The sequence below is a fragment of the Parus major genome, chromosome Z (genome assembly GCF_001522545.3).
Source record: "Parus major isolate Abel chromosome Z, Parus_major1.1, whole genome shotgun sequence".
Taxonomy (NCBI): Eukaryota; Metazoa; Chordata; class Aves; order Passeriformes; family Paridae; genus Parus; species Parus major.
In genome coordinates, this window is record NC_031799.1 from 44,009,551 (window position 1) to 44,032,478 (window position 22,928).

At 44.9% G+C, this 22,928-nt stretch overlaps 1 protein-coding gene across 2 annotated transcripts; it reads left to right on the forward strand.

The window, feature by feature from the left end:
• Positions 1 to 3,555: 3,555 nt before the first annotated feature.
• Positions 3,556 to 21,107, forward strand: CHRNB3 (cholinergic receptor nicotinic beta 3 subunit). 2 transcript variants are annotated; one of them, XM_033511328.1, is made up of 6 exons: positions 3,556 to 10,051; positions 10,153 to 10,304; positions 11,316 to 11,360; positions 15,935 to 16,044; positions 16,270 to 17,152; positions 18,476 to 21,107. In XM_033511328.1, exons 3-6 carry the CDS (start codon positions 11,334 to 11,336, stop codon positions 18,608 to 18,610), a joined length of 1,155 nt encoding a protein of 384 aa, XP_033367219.1. In that variant the 5' UTR covers positions 3,556 to 10,051; positions 10,153 to 10,304; positions 11,316 to 11,333; the 3' UTR covers positions 18,611 to 21,107. The 2 variants fall into 2 exon arrangements, with proteins under 2 accessions (XP_033367219.1, XP_015470982.1); XM_015615496.2 differs by having other exon boundaries at positions 3,556 to 7,099.
• The last annotated feature ends 1,821 nt before the right edge of the window (positions 21,108 to 22,928 follow it).

Below are 22,928 nucleotides of genomic sequence, written 5' to 3' on the forward strand. Positions count from 1 at the left end.
CCAAGTTGTCTTCTGGCACTCTGCCACATCATCCCTTGACTTGCCAGGGGCTGGCTCTACACTTATCAGCCTTCAGCTGGAGAACTGGACATCTTCCCAGCCCATTTTTCTTGTACCATGGGAGTAGTCTGCAGACCATTTTGGCTATTATCCCATATGTTCCTTCTCCTCCTAATATATACAAATTGTCAGACTCTGCTCCCAGTTCAGGGAGTTATTCCAACCAAGCATCAGTTTACTAATAGGTGAAGTTACCTGAATACCTTTAGGTTAATTCTTCTGACTAGGCACAGGCAGGCCATTAAAAGTTAGAGGGAATAAATTATTCTGAAATGGTAGAAAAGACAAAAAAGGTAGTTTTTGCATGTTTTATAGGTAATGTTAATTATGCTTTCTAGTGAGGTGAAGATGTAAACATTTAGTTTTGTATTTAGCTTCTCTGGCTTGTAAGAAGCAAGACAAATGACAGATATCAAAGATGTCATCGAGTAGAGACAGCTGTTTAGGTCTCAAAATCCTCCCGCTTGCTGTTTCATAATTTTCAACTATTTCATGAACTTACAGAGTTTTTAAGGTATATTCATGAGTTATACCAAATAATTACAAAATTATATCAAAGAATTATTAAACTGTTACTACCAAATAATTACAGGACATTCGATTACCTAACAGTATTTTCACATCACTTTTGTTATGATTATATATTGCCCAAAGGTTAATTTTTGCAAATTACATGAAAAGCATACTCTGACTTCATTCAGAATCTGTGAAAGTATCTGATACTCTATGCTGTGTTTACACTCATGTTTAACATCAATTTTTTCCATAGTTCTGGGCTAGTTGATATTACTGAGAAGTATTCTGTTGAGGATATAGGCTATTATGCATGCATGTCAAATACCTTTATTTCTTCTATACTCAGTACTCTCAGGCATGAAGTCTAACGGGGTTTTGTTTGTACATATTCATAAGCATGGTTTTATAAACTCTAACAAGCAAATACCTGGAGGTAGACAATATGGAATTTAAAGTTTACAGGTAGACATTCAAGAGGACTATAATGCTTCATAAAATAAAGAAAATTCTGGAAGTTATGTGAAAGTTGGTTTCTAAGTCTACATTTAAGTGTACTATCTTTGTCTATGAATCAGTGAAACTAGAAGCCCAAAATGTCACTGATGTTCAAAATTACAGTCTTGCGTATACTGTTTTTGGTTCCTACCTGTAAACATTTCTATCTAATCATAAGAAACATCTAGAAGGAATAAATATTTTTCTTTATGAAGTATTTGGCAATAACCGCAACAATGTAAGACTCAGCATGGCAAGCAGGCATCTCGGGATAGAAGGCTCTTATCCCAGTTCAAACCCTCAGGCAGGAGCCTTCAAAACGGTAGAGGGCTGATATGAGCCCTGCTGTGTCACCCTAGAGAAGGGCAGGTAGGAACTGGTATTACACAAAAAACCCTTTGCAAAATCTCTCACCCCTGTTCTCCCATGGAGAAGGTGGTTTTATGATACTTTGACAGAGGTGAGGTTTGATCTGACAGAGCAGTTTCTGCTTTTTAGACAGGGATGATCTGAAGTAAAATGTATGCACATCGTATGACCCTGAGTTTTGTGAGGCTGAATATGGCTGACACAATTAGTGCTGCTGCACTTTCTCTAAAAACAGTAGTTTCCAACAGCACCACAACGGCATACAGTGATATAATGAAGAAAGACACAAAGTAGTTTTGGCTTCCAAACATTTCTAATGAAATGTGGTAATTGTTTTTATCTTTTAGACAGTCCAGAATTACTATCTCTGTCAAGATACATTTCTAAAGCTAAAAAAGCCTCCTTTTTTGGATTGTATGGACTATGTGGACCCACAGGGCATCCATCTCTGTTGACTCAAGAAAAGATCAGAGAGGAAATGCCTGCAAATGGAGGCAGGAGCAGAGCTTATAGAGGTCATCCAATTTCTGACAAAGCATTTGATTTTACTGAATCTTTAAAGGATTCCTCCATCTTCCCATGCCAGATAGAGCAGCTCCAAAAAGGAAGTTGGTCAGCTACCACCATTCCTGTGTGTTGTCACATCCAAAGAGAAGTGGTTAAAATTAACAAAGCTGCGCAAAGAGTCATACAGCTTATCAAGGCTGTAGGACACGGCAGGAATTGTCCTTCAAATTTTGTGATTGCCTTGGGGTTAAAAAGCCTTTATTGGATCGGAATGAGAAAGCAGAACCTCTTGTTATAGAGCACTGCATGTGTTGGGATAAAGGCTTCTAGATAGCAGGTTGTAACTATTGAAAATGGGAGGCTGAGGCAGTTAGGCATGAGCCAAGTTCCTCTGTTATTCCTGAAACAGTTGTCCTTAAACCAGATTTTTCTCTCACATCTTGCAAAGTCTTGATCCCCTGAAATCGTCCAAGCCCTGACATCTGAACAGCAAGTCCATGATGCTGCAGATAAAATTTGAGCTGTGAGGGGCACTTATGAAAGCAGAGATGAGCCTGATGTAATGGAAAGAAACGCTGAGAAAATGGCAAAGCTGAGCCAGACCTTTGCTTACAATTATTAACACAGTACAAATGGGTTTGAAAATTATCATATTCAAAGCTAGGTAGTGTCACCAAAATGCAGGAAGTGATCACAGTGCTGCAAGACACACTCCTAAATGAGACCTCACTGTAAAGTTAGAACTGAAAAACAACTATTTTAATGCAGAAGGTAAAGCACCGCCTATTAGAAATATTAATGCACATGGAGTGATGGAAAGCCTCTGCACCTCCAAAATACTGTGTCTCACTCCTGATGAAGCACTAGGAGGTTTTTACAGAGCTATTTCCAGCAGGCAGTTGCGTGGACTCTGCACTGTCAGAAGGCACAGAGACTCGGCTCCGTCTCAAGCCTGCATTCACACGGACATAGTAGAAACGGGAAGGAGGGCAGGGAGGGCTTCCTCATGGTAGGAAGGTGCCAAGGGAAACCAAGGACTAAAATGACTCTTGTTCTGCAAAACGTTGCCCCTGTACTTGCAGAGCCTGTTCATTTGTTCCACATGTTTCACCGCTGCTGAAACAACTGCGTGGGTGCAACTTGAAAGAGTTCAGTTCAGTCAGCCTCCTGGAGGGCTCCCGTCAGCCCTTTCTGGGCCTGCTGTGCCGAGTGCCTGCGTGCTCCTCGGCTGACACAAAGGCAGGAGTTTTCATCCATGAGTTCCTAGCACTTGACGTTACCCCGGTCTCCCAAACGGAGCTCACGCGGCGTGGGATAGGCAGGGTAGCCCAGCCGAGTGGGCCGCAGCAGCCGTGTGCATTCCCGGGGCAGGGCTGGGAGTCCTGAGAGCAGCAGGGCCCTGCGCTGCCCGCCTCCCGCCACGGCGGGGAGCTGGGACAGCGGCCACGGCGCTGCGCAAAGGCACGGAGCGGGCTAAGCACCTTCGCTCGGCCTGAGAGCGGGGGAAAGGAGGAGGAGGAGGTGGAGGAGGAAAGTGGCGACTGTGCCGGGGCACTGCGGGAGAGACGAGGGCGGGGTGGGATGTAGCGCAGTTCCTGTAGGAAAAGGGTGCGTGGAGGAGGAGGGATGGATTAGAGGGGAAAAGGGCGGTCAGGGAGAAGGTGAATGGGTTTTGCATGGTGTGGCCGGTAAGCAAGCCAGGAGAAAGACGGAGGGTGTTTGGGGGACAGGAAGCTGGAGGAGGGCGGACAGAATGCGTGGACAGATGGGCGGTTGCCTCCAAACTGTTCCATCTGGCACATGGAAATGTCTGGTGCTGCAAAAATTGCTGGTGAGCTGGCTAAAAACAGCTCTGTTCTTGCCCAGTGAAGATGCACATTTTGAGAAGCTGCTAGTGAGGAGAGGTGTCTGCTGCTGGCCAGAACTGAGATGAGAAGGGACCTGAGAAGTGCCAGGGCAAAGATGAGATTCCAGGAGTTCTGTTCCCACCCCATTTTTGCTTCAGAAACTGTCCCTCACATCCTAAGGGCAGGTGTTCATCTGTTGGCTTCCTGTGTCATGCCAAATGGTACAAGATGGATTCAGTCCTCCCTTGGGAGCTCTGGGGAGCCTGGCTCTATCACAAGTCCTGGCACTCCAGGTGGGCTTTCCTTGGCTTCTGGCATATTACCTACAGGGACCAGGGAAGCTGAGATGGGTTTGGGAGGCAGAAGACACGTCTACGTGAAACGTGTCTCTTGTTCCATAGCACTGCCTTACCTTTCTTTTCTTCTTCCTGGAACGGACAAACCCAGGGGTACAGCAAACTCTACTTTGCTTCTTGGTTTTGGAAGCAAAGCCTCACAGGTTTGGTTCAGAGCATCTCCCATCTGTGTCCTTCCTCTTCACCATCCTTCTTACTTTAATCCAGGTTTCCCACCCTCTGATTGCCAGCCAGCTCTGTCACCTCCTGGAATCTGTTTTCCATGCTCGACTGCATGATGGCTTAGGACTGTCCATCATAACCCTGAATTTTCAGTTGTTGCTAGCATTAACCATGTGGGCTCAAACTGATGGATCTATGCCTCTAGGTAGATTTCTCTTTTTCTTTTTCTTGGCGTTTTTGTTGCCTAGAGGGTGAGGTCCAGCTCCATTGTTGTTTGTGCCCAAACAGTACCTGGCTCTTTGCAGCCTGGAATTGCAGCCTCATATTAATTCCAAATCCCATGTAACCTATGGAAAAGCAAAGGTATTTTCTCAAAAGAGGATAGTCACTCAAGTACTGCCACAACCAGAGTTCTGCCTGATAATTAATTTGCTATCTCAGGGTGGATGCATCTCATGCTTCATGGTCCATCTGGCAAAATGGAGTATTCATGCATACCTTCCTTTCCAAAATGGTGCACAGCTGCATAAAGACTTGTGAGCAGAAAACAACAGGCAAACAGAATTTCAAAACTCTCCTCTGGCTGTCTGATAACTCCAGAAGCCAATGACCAGGCAAACCTGGTCCTTACCTCTAGGCAGTGGGTGATATTTCCCTCTAAGCAACTATCATGTAGTAGCAAAAAGCCTGCTCTTGTAGACAGATAATAAATTAACTCCATTGCCTCAAGACAGCATGCTAAAGCCCTGTGAAAAGCAAGTGTCTCTCATATTGTCTAACAGAGCAATGCCTGAATGCAATCTCAGCCAGTAACTACAATCAGAGGTGTCTGTGGGCAAAGGCTTGCAGTCATGAAGCAAAATGATGGATAATGTCTGAGGATGCTGAGTCCTGTACAGGACCACAAACATGATGGAAAGTATGGGATAATATGCAGAGAGCATTTTAAAGGGGTAATCTTTAAAAAGATTTTAAAAAACCCCATTTGTATCAGGCAGAATGATTGTGTTTAGTCGCCACTCAGCTTTGTAGTAGACTCAGCTGTGGATGACTGCTGTTCTCTTGAAGATGGTATAAAAAGAGGAGCTTTCCTGTGTACCTCAAGAAGTTGTGTGCTTTTGCCTGATGTTGATCTAGTATGGAAACGGAGAAGTTACAGCAGCCGGTGTTGAAAGTACACTTCAGTGAAGATGGTCTTTTGGTAGCACTCTTGTTTTTGCATGGCTTTCTGCATCTGAGATGAGGAAAGGTGGAAAAGAAGCCTGCTGCTCCTCTAGTCCTGCTGGGTGACCAGGGGCAGAACTGAGGAGCTAGGAATGGCCCTTGCAGATTTCTTGTGTGTAGTACAATAGTGGAAAAAGCAAAGTTGCTGAGTTGCTGCCAGTGGTCTGCCTGAGAGCTAGGGATGAGGTAGGTTGCAAGGCCACAGAAGGATGAATAAGTGGATAGGACACTACAAGAATGTTACTTGCAGCAGCAATGTGACTTTGAACCACACTTAAATGGCAACTTTTTCATTACAGAAAGCTGAATAATCTGGTAAGATTATAGCTGTGAGGACCTTAGATAAGGCAATTCTGAATCACAAAACTTGTGACTGTACCAAAATCTGGGCCTCTGCAAGAAGTGTACCTTGTGTTGCGGCAAGAAAAAACAGGCTTCCCGTATAAAAGTCAGCAAGCAATTGAATAGCCAGCAAGAAATAATCAAAGCAGGAAGAGGTTTGGGTCTGGGGACAAGCTAAAATAATTTTGCCTGCCTCTTCCTTGAACTTGAGAACTTCAGGAGAAAACCTCCTCTTTGGAGAGATATGCCAAAGTAACTCTTATTTGAGAAGAAAACAGAGAAGATCCCAATATCCTTCAGCAGAGGAGTGTCAGGGGGTGGGAAAAGAGGAACCTGCATCCCTTTTGATTATCATCAATTTCTGGTGGTTTCTGAGAGGAGCCTTGTATGAGGTGTTACTGGGGAGGACTGACAGAGGTCTGGCTACAGAGAAACTGGCTAAATAATCCTCACTCCCACTGCTAAACACAAGACCCTGGGGCAGCATTCTCTGTTAAGCTGTTCCAGTGGATAGTACTGTGCAAGCATTTCTGTGTTGCTGTCTATGATGTTTTGTGTATGAGATACAAATTTAGGAATCAGCATCATTTTCCCACTTACATCTTGCTGGGTTTTTTTTGTCCCCGAATCCATTTTATAGCTCCAGACTAGCAAGTGTAGCATGAAAAATGAATAAGCTAAGTTAGGTCTGTAGAGAGTCTGTCTCTATTATTGGACCAAGCAATGCAGCTGGAGCAAACAGATAATCTTGAAGGCATCTGATTTATCTTTGGATCTGAACTGCAGCCTGTTGGTTTGTTGGGGTTTTTTTTGAGCTGTAATTAGCAGTATCATAGAATATATTTTTCCTCCATAAAAGACTTTCCTCTTGCATACTCCTAGACTGCAGTGCTTATTGCCATCTAAATACTGCCACAAAGAGAGATCAGTCAGAGTTTAGGACCCAGAGTCCTGTTTAAGGCTTACAGGATGAGACAGCTGACTGAAAATCAATGAAGTGTGATTTACCAAGCATCATAATGAGGGCAAGATAAGGCTAGAAAGGTGCTGCCTTGCCTTGCAGACTCAACAGTCTACTTTGATTTTTAACAAGGTTGTTTTAGTTCCCTACAAAGATGAGACCAATTTGCTTATGAAAAGAGAAGATTAGATTTAAAGGAAAAGCCACGGTGGTGCCCATGCTTTGCCTAGTGCTCTTTGCGCTGTGTCTGAGCCGCTCAGGTAGGTGTGATTTCTTCTTCTTCCAAGCTGAGCTGCAGGTGTTAAAGTTTTTTTTTCTGCTGGCCAGTTATCTTCTGTTTTCTGGGATACGGTGAATGCTGGCTTCCGTGTGTCATCCTTTGAACACTGCGTGAGTAACAGAAGAGGGTTATATCAGTTGCTGCCTTTGTATTGCAGCCATGGTCAGTTTGACAGCTAGGTTTTAATAACTGGTGGTGGGGCAATTGCCAGCTAGAAATTAACAAAAAATCCTAAGCTTGATTTTTGGCTGCTAAATGGAATTAAGAGAAAATTTCTATCACCAAGAGAAAAACTGAAATGCTTCAGGTGAATTGATAAAAGGCTAAGTGTCTTGTCTGTACTTATTGGGGTGTTTTGTGCATTTGTTTAGCAGACTTTCTGCCCCAGAACTCTTGCACCCACGGGAAACTGCTACTTGGATAGATCACAGAGAGAGGCAGGAACTGGAAGGATGGGGGAGATGGCAGACAGTGCTTGACTACTCAAATGCATGTTAACCTGCCAGGGAGCTCCCCAGTTTTTGCCTCTCAGTGTATCATATGGTAGATTCAGGGATGTATCTGTCCTATGGCTGCTTCTCCCTTTTTTTTCCAAGGCAGTGCTACTTAGTTCAATGTTTTCTCCATTGTTTTATCTAGCTTAATCAAAAAGCGGGGCTTGGTCAAAGAAACTGTTAGGCTATTTTCCCATGTGATATTTCTTATTTTCTCATTAATAACTTCTGCTTTTAAACTATCTTTGTACATGTACTGATGCTGTCTTATAGAGGCAACAATTTTCTTCCTTCTGGCTTTCTTCCTTGTGAGACTCCTCAAGTCTTTTTCATGTTTTTGTGGCTTCCTCAGCAGATGAGATTCAACATATCCAGCTCCAAACCCGGTTTTACTACCTGTCTTCTATACCAACTTGGAGCATTAGGTACCTGAACTTCATGTGAGACGTGGGCTGTGAAATGGCACCATTTTCTTTTGTGGGAGGTCATACACACCCACAGACACAGAGGGTGTGTGGCTGTGTATTTGTGTGCAGGTTGTTGTACTGAAATATAAACAGAGCACTGTATTCTGGTATTAAGACAGAGCTGATTTTGATCCTGTGTATTTTGGGGTTATGGATTTTTTCTATTCAATGGCTTTTCTGTTAAATTTCCTGTTTTTAACAATCATACATGCCTATGAATCTCTTAAAGGGAAAGCGAAATATCTAGGAGATGAAGTCTCTGCAGAGACTCTTACATGTCAGGGGGTTGGACCTCTGAGGTTGTGGGTAGTGAAGTGGGAGAAATATGTTCTTTCTCTTCCTTTGATTCCAGAGGCCATACCCATCTGCTATGTGTGGAAGCCAAGCTAGTTTCCTAGAACAGACCACACTGTCCTTCATTTGCTGTGGCACAGCTAGGGTCAGCTCTGGCATGAGAATAAACCCTGGAACAAGCAGAAGGGACATTTGTGGAAACAGCAGACCTCAAGGGCTTGTGACAAAGTGACAAGACAGAGTGTGGCCTCAGGACCACTTTAAACTGTGCTGACAGCTTCATGAGCTATGGGATGGAGAAGGTGTGGAAATGAGTGTGAAAGCTCCCTCTGACCAGCCAGTCTCTACCTGCCCAGGGCTTGGTAACCTCACCACACCTCACCACACCTGTATTCCAGCTACAGAGGACAAACACAACTTGTGCTAGAACATCTGACAGGAAAGTTGTTAACCTGTGAGTGAAGCACTAGGTTTCAGAGTTTATAGCTCCTCAAACAGGAGCATCTTGCTGTGGCTAGAAGTGAGGAATAACAGTGTTGCTTGGACCTTGTGCTATCCTGAGAGGATCCAGACAGCATTAAAGAATGTTTTTGTCCCATGGAAAGCTCTGTTATGAGAGCAGGTTTTTGCTTTGGGCAGTTCTTCAGCTGTGTTGCTTGCTGCCCTGTCTGCAGCCTCAGACAGACCCTGACCAAGGTGGAGGAGGCTGCACAGTCTGTCGTGCTCAGCAGATGGGCAGCAGCTGCTGGGGAAGAGGACATGGGCAGAGATAGTGGTCCATGGTCACATCCTTTCCTCCATGTAGGGGCAGAGCACAGCCCTCTGCCTCCAGTTTTCTCTCTGGAGGGGCTGCTGCGTTTGAATGCCCTTTTTCTCCCTGTGGCACAGGGACCCTGATGAGGGCTGCCTTGACTCTGATCACTGATGCACACAGTATATGAGTGTATTGACTGTGCCCTCCAGGGCTCTCCCACTGTCAGGTCCTGGCACCATCTGTGGGCCATGATCCTCTGCCTGCAGACTCTCCCTGCATCCAGGCACAGATATTCTGCTCCCAGGGCTGGCAGGGCACAAGCTGGACCCTGGACAGTGTCCTGTGAGGTCCCTATTGCTGCTGACACAGCAATATGAGCTGTGATCCCTGCTGTGTAGGGCCAGTCTTTTTTCCTCCTTGGTGGCTTTGAAGAGAGGCAAAATCCTTCTCACCCTTGACTGCTATGTATGTGCACAAGGGAAGAGATGGAGGTCATTTCAGAACTTCAGAATCACACGGTGTGGGGCTGAAGTTTGGGAAAGGATGGAGGGTCTGAACTGCCCCTACCCCTTTGTGATAGCAAGGGGAAGGGGGAGCATGGTGTCAGTGATTGTGGAAGTCACAAGTTGTGCAGGAACAGACCATGATGGATGTCTGTGTGCTTGCCTGTCACATCTAGCCCTGACTGCATCATCCAGCTCCTACTGCTTCCAGATGGGCTCTTTTTGCTTTGGCAAAAAGGCCATAGCAAACGTAAACCTAGTACAAAGTCATCATTTCTCTGCTCTGATGATTTTTATTTTTTTTTATGTGAGCTGGGCTTGGGCTCTGTTGCCTTTCCATTCACTTCCCTTGGTTCTGCTGAGAGTCTGTGCATCTGAATTTCTGCAGGATTTGCTGTACAAGACAAGACCTGCCCAGAGGTGAATTTTCCTCACATCATTGCTCTGGCTCACTTCTTCAGGTCATGACATTTTCTGTGTCTGCTTTCTGTCAGTGCCTCCACTCTGTTGCTCTCTTCCAGATGTGAATGCCTTCAGTTCAGTTGCTGAAAATGAGGATGCACTCCTTAAGCACTTATTCGAAGGCTATCAGAAATGGGTCCGCCCTGTGGAAAGCTCCAATGACACCATCAAAGTCCTTTTTGGGTTAAAGATATCACAGCTTGTGGATGTGGTAAGTGTTCTGTTAGTAAAACACCACTTTTATAGATAGTTGTGCCTCCACCTGGGAGGACTGGTAATTTAATTAGTGTTTTCCTCCTGACACGAGAAATGTGCAGTGATGGCTGGGCAGCAAAACACTGAGCATGAAATGGAGCTGGTGATGTGAACTTCTTCCCTCACCCCCAGCATGGACTGTAGGACTCATTTGTTTTGGAGAAAACCTGAAAATCCTTTTTTCCCTGCTGTTCTCGGGGGATAAGGTGTAATTTCCATAAGGTTTTAACCAAACAACCCATGCAAGACAGTCCTTGACATCTATGTTGCGATTTAACGACAAGACAGCTACAGGAGAGGACTGAGAAAGAGTAAGAGCTGGTTGTGCATTATTCACTCCAAGAAAGCTTGTATTGAGGCCAAAGGTCGTTCAAGTCTTAACCCAGCTGGTCACTAAGATAAAACTCTAGAGTCAAAATAGATAATCTTGTGTTTCTGCTCATGTGGAAGTTTTCCCTTCTCTTTCCACTGCAATGCACAGTGGAATTTGCACAATGCCCAGAGTTACCCACACAACAGTGTGCTCCTTATATCCCCCAGCCCCTGGTAATGTCCCCTTGTGCTATGGAAGGCACACTCTAATTTTGTGCTTTATTTAAATATTTAGGACAATGTTTGAGCTTGTATCTTTCCAAACTCACTCCAGGCCCAGCAGTGCGGGGAGATGAGCCATCCTGTGACCCCACAACTCAACTTGCTGGCTGAGCCCTGCTGCATCCTGGGTCTTTGGCATATGATTCCTATGAAATGCCAGACCTCAGTTTTCCAGCCTCAGGGGCTCCCAGTGGTGGCGGGGACAGCACCTAGAAAGTCAAGTCGGTTTTCTGCAGTGGTGACTGAACAACCCAAGCCCATGGGGAAACAGGACCATAGGGATCTCCTCATCTCAGCACAGGGTTGGACTCATAGGATCTGTTTCTAATGGCTGCTTTGGTATTTCAATCCTCTCTCCCTTCTGTCACTCTAGGATGAGAAGAATCAGCTGATGACAACCAATGTGTGGCTGAAACAGGTAAGTTAGAGCATATCAGACCTCACTCTTCCTCACGTGGAACTGCTGAGCTGAGTAGCCATCTCAGTCTGATGCCCACTGTGCCACCCATCCCATTTTATGATGGTGAGTGGCCAGCACCAAGACACCTAACCTGAAGTTTTTACCTCACTCTTCTCACTTCAGCAAATGTATAGATTCAGAAGGGTGGGCAGATAGGCCTTTAGGCCTACCTAGAGGGTACCCTCTCCTCCTGACCTGCACCCCAGCTGTGTGCTCAAGCCAGCTGTATTTCAGGGAGGCGACACAGCTGGTACTGCAGTGGCTATCCCTGGGATGTTTTATGTACCCTGAGGGACTATCTTGTCTCAGACTTAGAGGTCACACAAGTACTGTCTCCCTTGCCTGAGCCAAGAGTGGTGCCTCGGATAGATTTCTTCATTCCTCAGCATATGTAAAGAGAAAGAAGAGGCCAGTATGTTTCACACTCACACACACACATATACTCACCACAGACCTTTTCCCATTAAAAGATGTAGCAAATGAATCTGATTCCTTTATCATAATTGCTTCTGGAACTAACAGTGATTTATGCAAACACAGGAAAAGTACAAGTTGAACTGTTAGGTCTCCTTACTTCTTCTTCACTCCTGAAGAACTGTTTTTGGTTTATGTTACATTGCACCAGTTTATTGACCTTGTGACAATTATTTTAAGTCTCTCAGCCTTGTGAGTATCTGTAAAGATGTCAGCTGATCCCTGGCAGAGGACATAAAAAACAAACCGTACTTGAAATCATGCCATGGGGAAAGGTTCTTGGGGGTCACTGGGCTGGTGGATGAGAGTGATTCAATTTTTGTCTCAGTCTGGGTCTTGTACTGCTGCAGTGAGTGTGAGATTCTGGCTGAAGCAAGACCTCTAACATCAAAATGGATATTGTGTGTAAAGATGATCTCTCCCTTGAAGAGGGAAAAGCTCAGACTTCCCCTGACTGTGGGGAGACAGGATTTTCCCCTTTTGCCAGAGAAATTTCTCTTTGTTCCAAATACAGCTGCTGGGAGCCTGCCCTGAATTATCTGCAGTATTACAATTTCCCCACCTTCAGCTGCAATTGTAGAGCCCCTCTTGTGTACAAGGCCACATCGTGGCTCCTTTTGAGTATTCACTTGGGCAGACAGCAGAGTCCTTCTGTAAATGGCCTTCATCTGTCCTCTCCCCATGCCTGCCCGCTCTCCTTACAGGCTGGAGCACCCACCTTCACCTCCAGGTCCAAGACCTGTGCACTGTAGACACACTGATTTCTCTGGAAGCCTTTGGAACCCTCAGATTTTAGCCAGAGGAGCTCCTCAGGGAAACTCAGGACTGTGATTTCCCAGAACTGGGGTCTCTGGAGTCGTTACCATTTCTAATACTGCTTCTCCATCTGATGGGCTGAGAACATTAAGGCCCAAGGTAATGCAAAGCGAGTAGAAAATGAGGCACAGGCTGTGGTTTTCACATATATAAGTGCCCTCAGGAGCTCAGGATGAGCACTAAATACCTGTGCCTGACCCAGGTGTCCTGCTGTGGAAGTTGTGTGTTAACCATTAAGTTTAGCTCCCTCAGCTTTTCTTTGTAAGAGAGATGCAAGAGAGATGCTCCAGTCCCCCCATCATCTTTGCTACCCTCTGCTGGACCTGCTCCAGGAGCTTCATGTCTTCTTTGTCCTGAGGAGCCCAGAACTGTACACAGGACTCCAGATGTGCCTCACCAGGGTGGAGTAGAGGGTCAGGATCACCTCCCTTGACCTGCAGGCAGTGCTCTTCCTAATGCACCCCAGGATCCCATTGGCCTTCTTGGCCCCCAGGACACACTGCTAGCTCATGGACAGCTTGCTGTCCACCAGGACACCTGGTCCTTCTCCACAGAGCTGCTTCCCAACAGGTCATCCCCAGCCTCTGCTGGTGCCTGGGGTTGTTCCTCCCCAGGTGTAGGATCATGTACTTGCCTCTGCTGAATTTCAGATGTTTCTTCTCTTCCCATCCCTCCAGCCTGTCAAGTCCTTCTGAAGGGCTGCACAGCCCTCCAGGGTATTGGTCACTCCTCTGAACTTGGTGTCATCAATAAACTTGGTGAAGAGGCATCTGCCCCTTCATCCAAGTCTTTGGTGAATAAGTTAAACAACACTGGGCCCAGTGGAAAACTTGTTTCCAGTATGGAAACTTGGAGGACACCAGAAATGACAGGCCTCCAACTTGACCCTGTGGCACTGATTACAAACTCTTTAGGATCTGCCATTCTGCCAGGTCTCCTCCATCCACTCACCCAGTCCAAATGTCCCAAGTTTGCCTACGAGGATATTGTGAGAGAGACAGTGTTGAAAGCCTTGCTGAAGTCAAGGTAGACAACATGTAGTGCTCTCCCCATGTCCATCCAAGCAATTGTTTCATTTAGAAGGCAGTCAGGTTGGTCAAGCATGATTTACTTTTAGTGAATTTATGCTGATTGCTCCTGATCACCTTCATAATTTCTCAGCAAGAGTCTTGCTTCTCTTGGACAAAGCTTAAATGATAAAGCTTTTTTTGGGTTTTTTTTGTTAACTTCAAACATCCTGATGCTCAAGATGGTGGGACTTGATACACAAGGTTCAGAGGAGCCTTTAGTGGTTGCTTAGAGTCTGGATTCAGGCAAGCTATGGGGTCTACTAGCAAGGGTCAAGAATATGGGTCTAGTGTTTTTTGTTTCACTAGCAGTGGGTTAAACTCTTCAGTGACAGCACAGAAATGGGAATTTGGCAGAGCTGGAGGAAGGAGAGAGCAATTGCAACATCTGGAGCAACTTGGAAGAAAGGGAGAAGAAAGAGCCTTACGCATCTGCTGCTGCAGTTTGTGTCAGCATACCCCACAGGGAGATTCCTGTTTTAAACTGCTCATCTTGGAAGTTGCACGCAACCTATTTTCTGCTCTAGTAAGAAGACACAACCATTTGCCTTGCAGACACAAAAGAGCACTTTAGATGGGAAAGAAATCAATGCAGGGCAGAGGGAAAGTGAGGAGTATTGCAGATGGAGCAGATAACACAGGCCAAGGGGCTGCTCCAATTCAACTTCAGAGGGATGATTCTGTCTCCAGGTGGCTCAGAGGGTACTTGCTGCTCTTGTGTTAATGGAGGCTACAAGATGACTGTGTTGGTTGCCACTCAGCCCTACTAACTGTCCCCTTGCACAATGTATGTTTCCAGCCTAAGCCCCATTGTACCTATTACAGGACATAGGTGAGACTGTGACTGCTTAACAGCCTAGCTTGCTGGGGCCATCTGTTAGATACACATCCTCAGGGAAAGGTTAATGCTAAAAGTGGTGTTCTCTGTCCCTGATGCTGAGGCCATGAGCAGCAATGGCCCCTCTTGTCTTTCCACACCTGAACAATAAGAAATGTCTCCAGGCATAGCCGTGAAAATAGCTATATTCTCTCTCTCTGTCTCAGACACACACACACACACACACACACACACACACGCACGCACACACACATATATTCACTATATTTAGCTTTGATTCCACATGTATAGCATGTGGAATCAAAGAAATGAGAAGGGAACAATATGGAGAATTAATAGACAGCATTGCTTTTTTGGTTCATCCTTAAATTATGGAGGAAATTGCCCAGTGAAGGCTGAGACATCCACATCCTTGGAGACCTCTTAGTGCTGCAGCTTAATGGAAACTGGTTCATCTTCCACTTCTTGGTATTGACCACAGTCTACAGCTCTTGCATCATGTTGCTGGTATTTCTGTGGACAAATGAATATCCTCATCAATAATGAACAAAGATCAGAGAGCTGGTTTTCCATTGCTTTTCTGTGGAAATCTCCAGGTTGTTGGAGCCACTTTGTTATGATCTCCTTATCTGGAAATCCAAAAAAGGAAAGAAAAATTATTCTAGAGTTCAGGATGATAAAAATGCAGAGGACTCTTCCATGGATTTGTAACCTAATTCTTTACAATAGCATCATATTCTTTTTCATGCAATAGTCTGCAGGTCTTTCTAATGAAAGATCAATTTATTTTATTTATTTTAATTTTTTTTTATTTTGCAAGTACAGTGTACAGATACTAGGTGTTGTGTTCCATTCACTGAAAAAAGCCAGGTCTCCACTGGAAAGTGAATTAAAGCCACTTCTACTCATTTGAGTGCTAGTACCAACACCACCTAGGGTGCATGGGGTCTTCCGTGGGATCTGTGACAGCCAAAATCAGCTTGGGCTGGTTCTCAGAGGGAAAGATAATTGCTGCACTAAAGGGAAGTGGCTCCTTCCTTCTAGACTACTCTCAGGTGGGCTGTGCAGGGTGGTGAGTGAAGTGAGAATCAAGTGCTTTCCAGGGGTGCTGGCCTTGGGATTGCCAGCCTAGGTATGGGTTCTTGGGTGTCACCTGTGTCTGGAGGGGCAGTGCTTGTGGGGGTTGACACCTCCCAGCCATGCCTGTCTGGCACCCTCTCTGCAGCAGAGCAGCCTCATGCCAGGCTCAGCTCACTGTGCATGCAGTTGTTGAGGCACGTGGAGGGATGAGGGAAGAGGCATATGAGTGGGCAGAGGACTCTGCTGTTCTGTTATAGGAATGGATCGACCACAAGCTCTCCTGGAATCCAGATGAATATGGTGGGATCACTGCTATCCGGGTCCCCTCTGAGTCTCTGTGGCTTCCCGACATCGTTTTGTTTGAAAAGTGAGTAGCATGGCTCCTTGCTCTGGGCTTAGGCCAGAGCTTGGGCAAGGTGTGTCAGCTACCAGGAGGCTTGTGTGGGTTGTCAGAAGGCTGCTTCTTTAGCCAGTGTGAATGTTGTGCACCTTGTGCTCCAGGTGAGGGATTGAAAGCAGAGCTGAAATGGGGTAGGACTGGGGCAAACATAGGTCTTGAACTTGGTACTGTTTCTTCCTGTCCAATTCCCAGTGCTGACGGACGTTTTGAGGGATCCCTGATGACCAAAGCCATAGTGAAGTACAATGGAGTGGTGACCTGGACACCACCGGCCAGTTATAAGAGCTCCTGCACAATGGATGTGACCTTCTTCCCCTTCGACAGGCAGAACTGCTCCATGAAGTTTGGGTCGTGGACGTATGATGGCAATATGGTGGACTTGATTTTAGTTGATGAAAATGTAGACAGGAAAGACTTCTTTGATAATGGGGAGTGGGAGATCTTAAATGCCAAAGGTATGAAAGGCAACAGGAAGGATGGGCTGTACTCTTACCCATTTGTCACTTACTCCTTTGTTTTGAGGCGCCTTCCGTTGTTTTACACTCTTTTCTTAATAATCCCTTGCCTGGGATTATCTTTTCTAACTGTCCTGGTGTTTTACCTACCATCAGATGAAGGAGAAAAGCTTTCATTGTCGACATCAGTTCTAGTCTCCCTCACTGTTTTCCTTTTAGTGATTGAGGAAATAATCCCTTCTTCTTCCAAAGTCATCCCTCTGATTGGTGAGTATCTGCTCTTCATCATGATTTTTGTGACCCTCTCTATCATCGTGACTGTGTTTGTTATCAATGTCCACCACCGATCTTCAGCAACTTACCATCCCATGGCTCCCTGGGTTAAAAGGCTCTTTCTCCAGAAATTGCCTCGTCTGCTCTGCATGAAGGGCCATGTAGATCGCTACTCCTTCTCAGAGACTGAAGAAAAGGGAACCACCTCAAAATCAAAGTTTCTGGGGAAGCAGAAATACAAGCAAGCAAAAGACGGAGAAAAAATTGTTATTGCCTTTCTGGAAAAGGCAGCTGACTCCATTCGGTACATTTCCAGGCACGTTAAAAAGGAGCATTTCATCAGACAGGTAGGTGGAGGGAGGGCAAGGAGGGAATCATAGTTTCCTTCAAACCAGTGGCTTCCAAGTTCTTTCCTTTTTTGCATGCTTTTCCCTTTGCCTCTTCCTCCTGCTCTCCTCTGAGACATATTCTTCCTCAGACCTTGAGAAATAATGCATTTTTTGAGACAACAGATAGCTTCAAGGAGAAGTGTATTGTTCTGTGGGAGTTTCTGCTCTTCACAGATGCAAGACTCCAGGAGACTCTCCTGGAGGAATTCCTGGTTTGGGATTATTTGAATAACCTTATCCTGTGGAAGTTTGGTATACACATGAATCTAGAAGCCTCTAAACTGTCATATGCTCAAAAAAATAAAACTTTTACATTTTAATGCAAGCTCTATGGCATTTGCTAGGTGTCAGTCCTGGCCTCCAAGCACATCTTGTGCACTGCATAAATGCTCTGTTTTGAGTGAAGGTCTTCCAGATTTTCACAAAAACCTGTTTAGATTAGCTCCCAGCTGCTATCCTTCACCTCTCAATGAGCCTCCTGGCTTTTAAAATGGCAAGTTGCTTTGTTTGCAAACAATGCATCTCATGCAAGGGTAGGACAGCAAAGCAATGCAGCTGGTAGCATTTGGAAAAGTTCTGGTAGCACCCTCCTAGCAAGAGCTAGGGCTTTGATCAAACTGCTGAGAGGACTACAGCAGAAGGAAGAGCAGTAAATCAAACATGTAGTATGTGTACACGTATTGTCCATGACAGAAACCTGTTTGAAGCTGAAATAATTTTAAGAATAAAAGGTCCCTTGAATCACCTCAATAAATAGCACTTTTATGTGTGCATTGTTGTGCCGACTTGTCAAAATTCAAAAATTAAAAATTCACAATTCAGAATTTCTCTCCTGAGTGTACCCAATCTGAGCCAACAAATCACTTAAGCAAACACAAGTAAATGAAACTGCTTGTACTGGAATCAATGCCTGTGTCCAAGTGCTGTGCCAGAGCCTCATCCTGGCACTTAGAGGGAAATGCAGGTCTGTAAGAAGAAATCTAGTTCACTGTAAAGCCATCTTCAAGGCTAAGTCTGTAAATTTTCATATATGCATTTCACTAAAAGCTTTTGCGTGGGCTGAGGAAGTCTCATCACCATGTGCAGAGAATTATGGAATTGTTTTGGAGGTCTGAGCGATTTGCAGCTATGAGTGCTGAAAATGTGATCTCTGTTAGGCTACCACATACTACCAACATCTAATTTCAAAACCAGATTTGGGGAGTTGAAATATATGTAGCAGTATCAACACGGTACCAGGCTTCTTACTACTTGTGTTTATCCCCCCTCTGTCCTTCCCAGGTTGTACAGGACTGGAAATTTGTAGCTCAAGTCCTGGATCGGATCTTCCTGTGGTTATTTCTGGTGGTGTCGGTGACGGGTTCAGTTCTCATCTTTACCCCTGCATTACGCATGTGGTTGAACAACACTTTGTAGAAAACACTCCCGCAGTAAATGACAAGAACAGTGCCAAGGGACAGTGGTGCCTTGGAGCTTGGTCTCTGCTGCACAAGAGGAGAAGCAGCAGCACAAATAAGGAAAGGTGATGGTAACAGTGGGCATTTTTTAGTGCTTTCAATCTTCATAATAACTCTACCAGTTACAGATTTTGCAGAAATCAGAGAAGAGCTTGGTGCAGAGCCAAGGCATAAAGTGAACTGGGCTTGCACAACTGGGTTATAATTATTTTATTGTTAGCTTGGTTGTATTACTATAAAAGCCAAGATTATTAGTTTAAATTGGAAATAGAAGGTCTTGTGCAATCATTATACTAAAAAGGCAAATCTGCCAGTTAAAATGCTACATTGTAAAAGAAGTTACTGTAGGAACACAAATCTCTAGTCAGTTTATCTGTGTTTACAAGTAAAAACCACTAAGTGTCTACATGCTTTAGGCATGTGTCAGAACTGGCAATTGCATAGCATGTGCATTAGAAAAAGTATAAATTGTTCTTAGATGGGATACTCAAAACCTTGACCCTCTAGCTTCACCTTGCTGCAGGATCAGCTCAACAAGGGCAGAGCCTGCCACTGCCCATCTGCTACCAGCCTTTATGGCATGCACAATTTGTCTCTCACCTCAGCCATCAGGAAGCCACAAGGTATTGCCCACATTTCAGTATTACTTGCAGTTTTGCTTGCTGCTCTGTAAGGTACCTGAAAGCTGACAAAACAAGGATTTTTCCCCATGCTCCACATTTAGAAACTATTATTCCTTCACCTGCTTGTTCACAATTGGAAGATCACCTAAGCGAAGGTGGCTATGCTACTCCATAAGGCAACAGTGATATTCCTGATGTGTTCAGCTGGAGGGAAGCTGCAGACCTCTCTTTTGGCAGATGAAAATTGTGGTTGTTGCAAGAGTGGGGTTTCTCTGGGCATCAGGAAGGTACATTTTTGGATATTGGCTTGTCCATGTTTCCTAGGCAGTTCAGAATTTCATTCCTTCAATTCATTTATTATGGGATCCTTTTTCATGATTAGAAACAGCTCTTGAAAGTGCTAAATAAGTGAGATGTAACAGAAAACACTCAGGTGAAACTCTCACAGGAATTAAACTCTTGCCATTTTTGCTGGGGCAGTGTTTTCCAATATGGAAATGTTGGAAATTAGATTAGAAAATCCTATTCAGAACTTGCAAATATTTCCAAGGTTAGCAAGGGTTTTGGAGATCCAACTTTTGACGATCTAAATATGTGTTAAAGTTTTAGCTAGCCTTGAAACTTTCTCCCTAGAGATAGAAGTTAGAACGTGTTAAAAATACATAGGGGTATTCTTGTGCTTGGATTGTGCCACCAGACCTCCATGAGTTAATGTAATCTCACCAAATTGTGTCAATGCAGAAACTTCAGTTGTGTAATTATTATTAATAAAGATGTATTTAGTAAATGATTCCTGGGGTGTCCATACACTGGGCTTTGCTGTTGATTTGTTGTCAACAAAGCTAGACTGTAGCCCATTTTAAAAGTTTTATCCCAAATCTATTCAAACAGAGGGGTTGGCATATTCTTGGAAAGTCCTCATTACTTTTTAGCTCTGTGTGGTGGTTTCACGTTAATTGACATTTAGGAAAAAAGTAAGAAACCACCCATGGAAGTGATTTTTTTGAGAGAAGCTGCAGGGAGCTTCCTCTGTGCCTGAGATAGGCCAATAGCTGGCTAGTTCTGAGAACTGATAACATTTTGCGCCATTTAAAATTAGATCTGCCTCTGTGAGATTCACATTTTAAAATCCACCAGCCTGGGAAATGTCTCTGCTTCCAGCCTTGAAAGGTAGCGGAGCTCTGATGAGGCCGTGCTCCCCTGTGGCCTCTGCGCCCTGAGGGAGGCCAGGCCGGACCCCAGTGGCTCCCGGGGGGGAATTGGAGGCTTTGGGACCCCAACCCCAGGCTGCACCAGGCCACAGCTGCTGACATCTCACTGATACTAAAACCCCTGCCCCCCCAGTCCACACAGACAACTCCAGGCCAAGTTGGGACACTTTGGCTCCCAGCAGCTGCTGGGTGGAGGGAGGCACCCATCATGGCCTGAAATCCAACACTGTGACTGCTGTGGCCACCAGGCAAGATTCAACCCTTCCACTAAACAGATGAGACCTGCAGACCTTGCTCCTCTCTCCAGGGAGAGAAAAGGAATGACAACACATAGAAAGAAAACATGAAAATACCAAGGTCAGTAAAAGAAGAAGTGAAGCCTCAGATAGAAGGAGAATGAGAAGATGCTCTAATAGGCTGAAATATTCTTTTGGTAGGGCCATGGAGATGGACAATGATATACTGAAATATCTCCTTTAATTCATAAGAAAGTATGGGGGGATAAAGTATTCAAACTGTAGATCTGAGCAGAGGCATCCATTGATGAAACCAAGCGGATTTTGGAGTAGCTGTGATCCCATGAGATGCTTGAACAGAGAGAGAGAGGAGAGTTGATGAAGACCCTTTGCTCTCAGGGAGAGAAGAAGAAAACCTCTATTCCCAGAGATGATCACAGAGACAGATGGAGAGAGTCTTTACCTTTGAACAACTCATCCTTAAAATAATGCCTCTTGAGTTCATGGCCCATGGACACACCTCTAGGAGGTGTGTGAAATGGGAGGAATTTCATGATACAGAGCTTTTTTGCCTGGGAAGCTGCTAGTCATGGAAATTAAAAGCCATGTGAAAACTTGTAGAGAAGTCTCAATGTCATGACAAGGGAAAATTCCTTTCCCTACAAAGACTGATGAAAGACTATTGTATTGTTGGTCCTGCTTTACCATCCCAGGTTTTGTCTCTTAAGTGGTCAGTGGGCAGGGGGAGGAAAGGTGTTCTGGAGGTTTTATTCTGGTGCTTCTTCTTCTTGTAGTTCTGTTAATAAAGTTTCTTTATACCTTTTAATTTTTAAGCCTGTTTTGCCCTTCTCCAAATCTGTATCTTACAGCAAGAAATGAGTAAGTGCCCTGGTGATTTGAGGCAGTGCTAAAACCCTCTGCACTCTGTATGTGAGTTTGAGCAAGAAGCATTCAGATGTGGTTACTATATTGCTGGAATAAACGCATTTAGTTTAGCATATACAGAGAGATGCATTAGCATAAGATATTGGCATAAAACTCATACACATTGACCATTCTATCAGTTGCTCTTCTCTTGTGCAAAGTGCATTTGTTGCCCTGGACACTACTGTGAAAAGTCTGGAACAGGTCCAGGCAGCTCCTCTTTCCAGTACTTCCAGGCTCTTGAGCTCCAGTGAACACTGTTTCCAGGAGGCTGCCTGTTAGCCATGACAGATGACTACCTCCTCTCCTGGGCAACTGCCTCAGGTGTCCATCTGACAGATGGTCCTGTCTCCACCATGCAACACTTTGGTTGCCCACCCACAGGCAGCACATGGCACTGTCTCACACATCTATGTCTGATGCCAAGCTGCTTTATCTGGCTTACACTGGTGAAGATCAGCAGAACTCACGTGTTGGAGATGTATGAAAATTGCACAGGTATGGCTTCTGGTCTCGAGTCTTCCTAGCATTGCATTTGCTACTGCTACATCTGTATACTCACTACTCATTCCCTTGTGCTGCCTGATCCTGAGCTTCTCTAAATCTCTTTGCTGCTGGCCCACAAAAACATTCAATATGTTTCCCACAAAGGTCTGCCACTAAAAACAACTAGGGAGGACATGTAGGCAGACAGTCCTCCAGTGGGGCCTTCCCTCTGCTCCACCTGCTCTGCCTGTGGATGACAACATTGCAAATCGCAAATCTTAAAAAAACAGTAACCCTCTGCTTTAATACTGTCTCAAGCTGTACTGCCTCAGTTTCTGGGCACTGGTTTGCTAAGACATTGGCAGTACTTGGCAAAACCACAGATATCACCCACTCACCAAAATGTAAATATTAAAAGCTCTTCTGGGCCTTTCAGTGGAGGCAGGCTGGAAGAATGGTCTCCCTTGGAAAGAGAATGTAAAGAGATACTGAGCTGTTGAATTGCTTCTGTGCTTTAAAAATTAATTCATAGATGCAATCACTCCCAAGGGGAGGAGAATTCTTGCTTCCAGTGGTACACTCATCACCGAGACATATTAATAGAGGGGTGTAGCTGATGTGACTTCGGAGGTGATGGGGTGAGAATAGACCTCTCCTGTGGCTGTGCACAATGTGTGACCCAAGTCAACATCTGGGATGGCACCAGTTCTAGTTGTAACTTTTCTTGTTATTTCATTTAGAAGGTCCCCCAATCTTCAACAAGAATTGGAGCAAGCAAAAATGTCATTTTTGTGTGG

Excerpts from the sequence above, each read along its gene's own strand:
- CHRNB3 (XM_015615496.2), top strand. The coding sequence starts at position 7,057 with ATGCTTTGCCTAGTGCTCTTTGCGCTGTGTCTGAGCCGCTCAG. Across the intron at positions 7,100-10,152 it reads GCTGTGTCTGAGCCGCTCAG|ATGTGAATGCCTTCAGTTCA; the intron begins GTAGGTGTGATT and ends GCTCTCTTCCAG. Across the intron at positions 11,361-15,934 it reads CCAATGTGTGGCTGAAACAG|GAATGGATCGACCACAAGCT; the intron begins GTAAGTTAGAGC and ends GTTCTGTTATAG.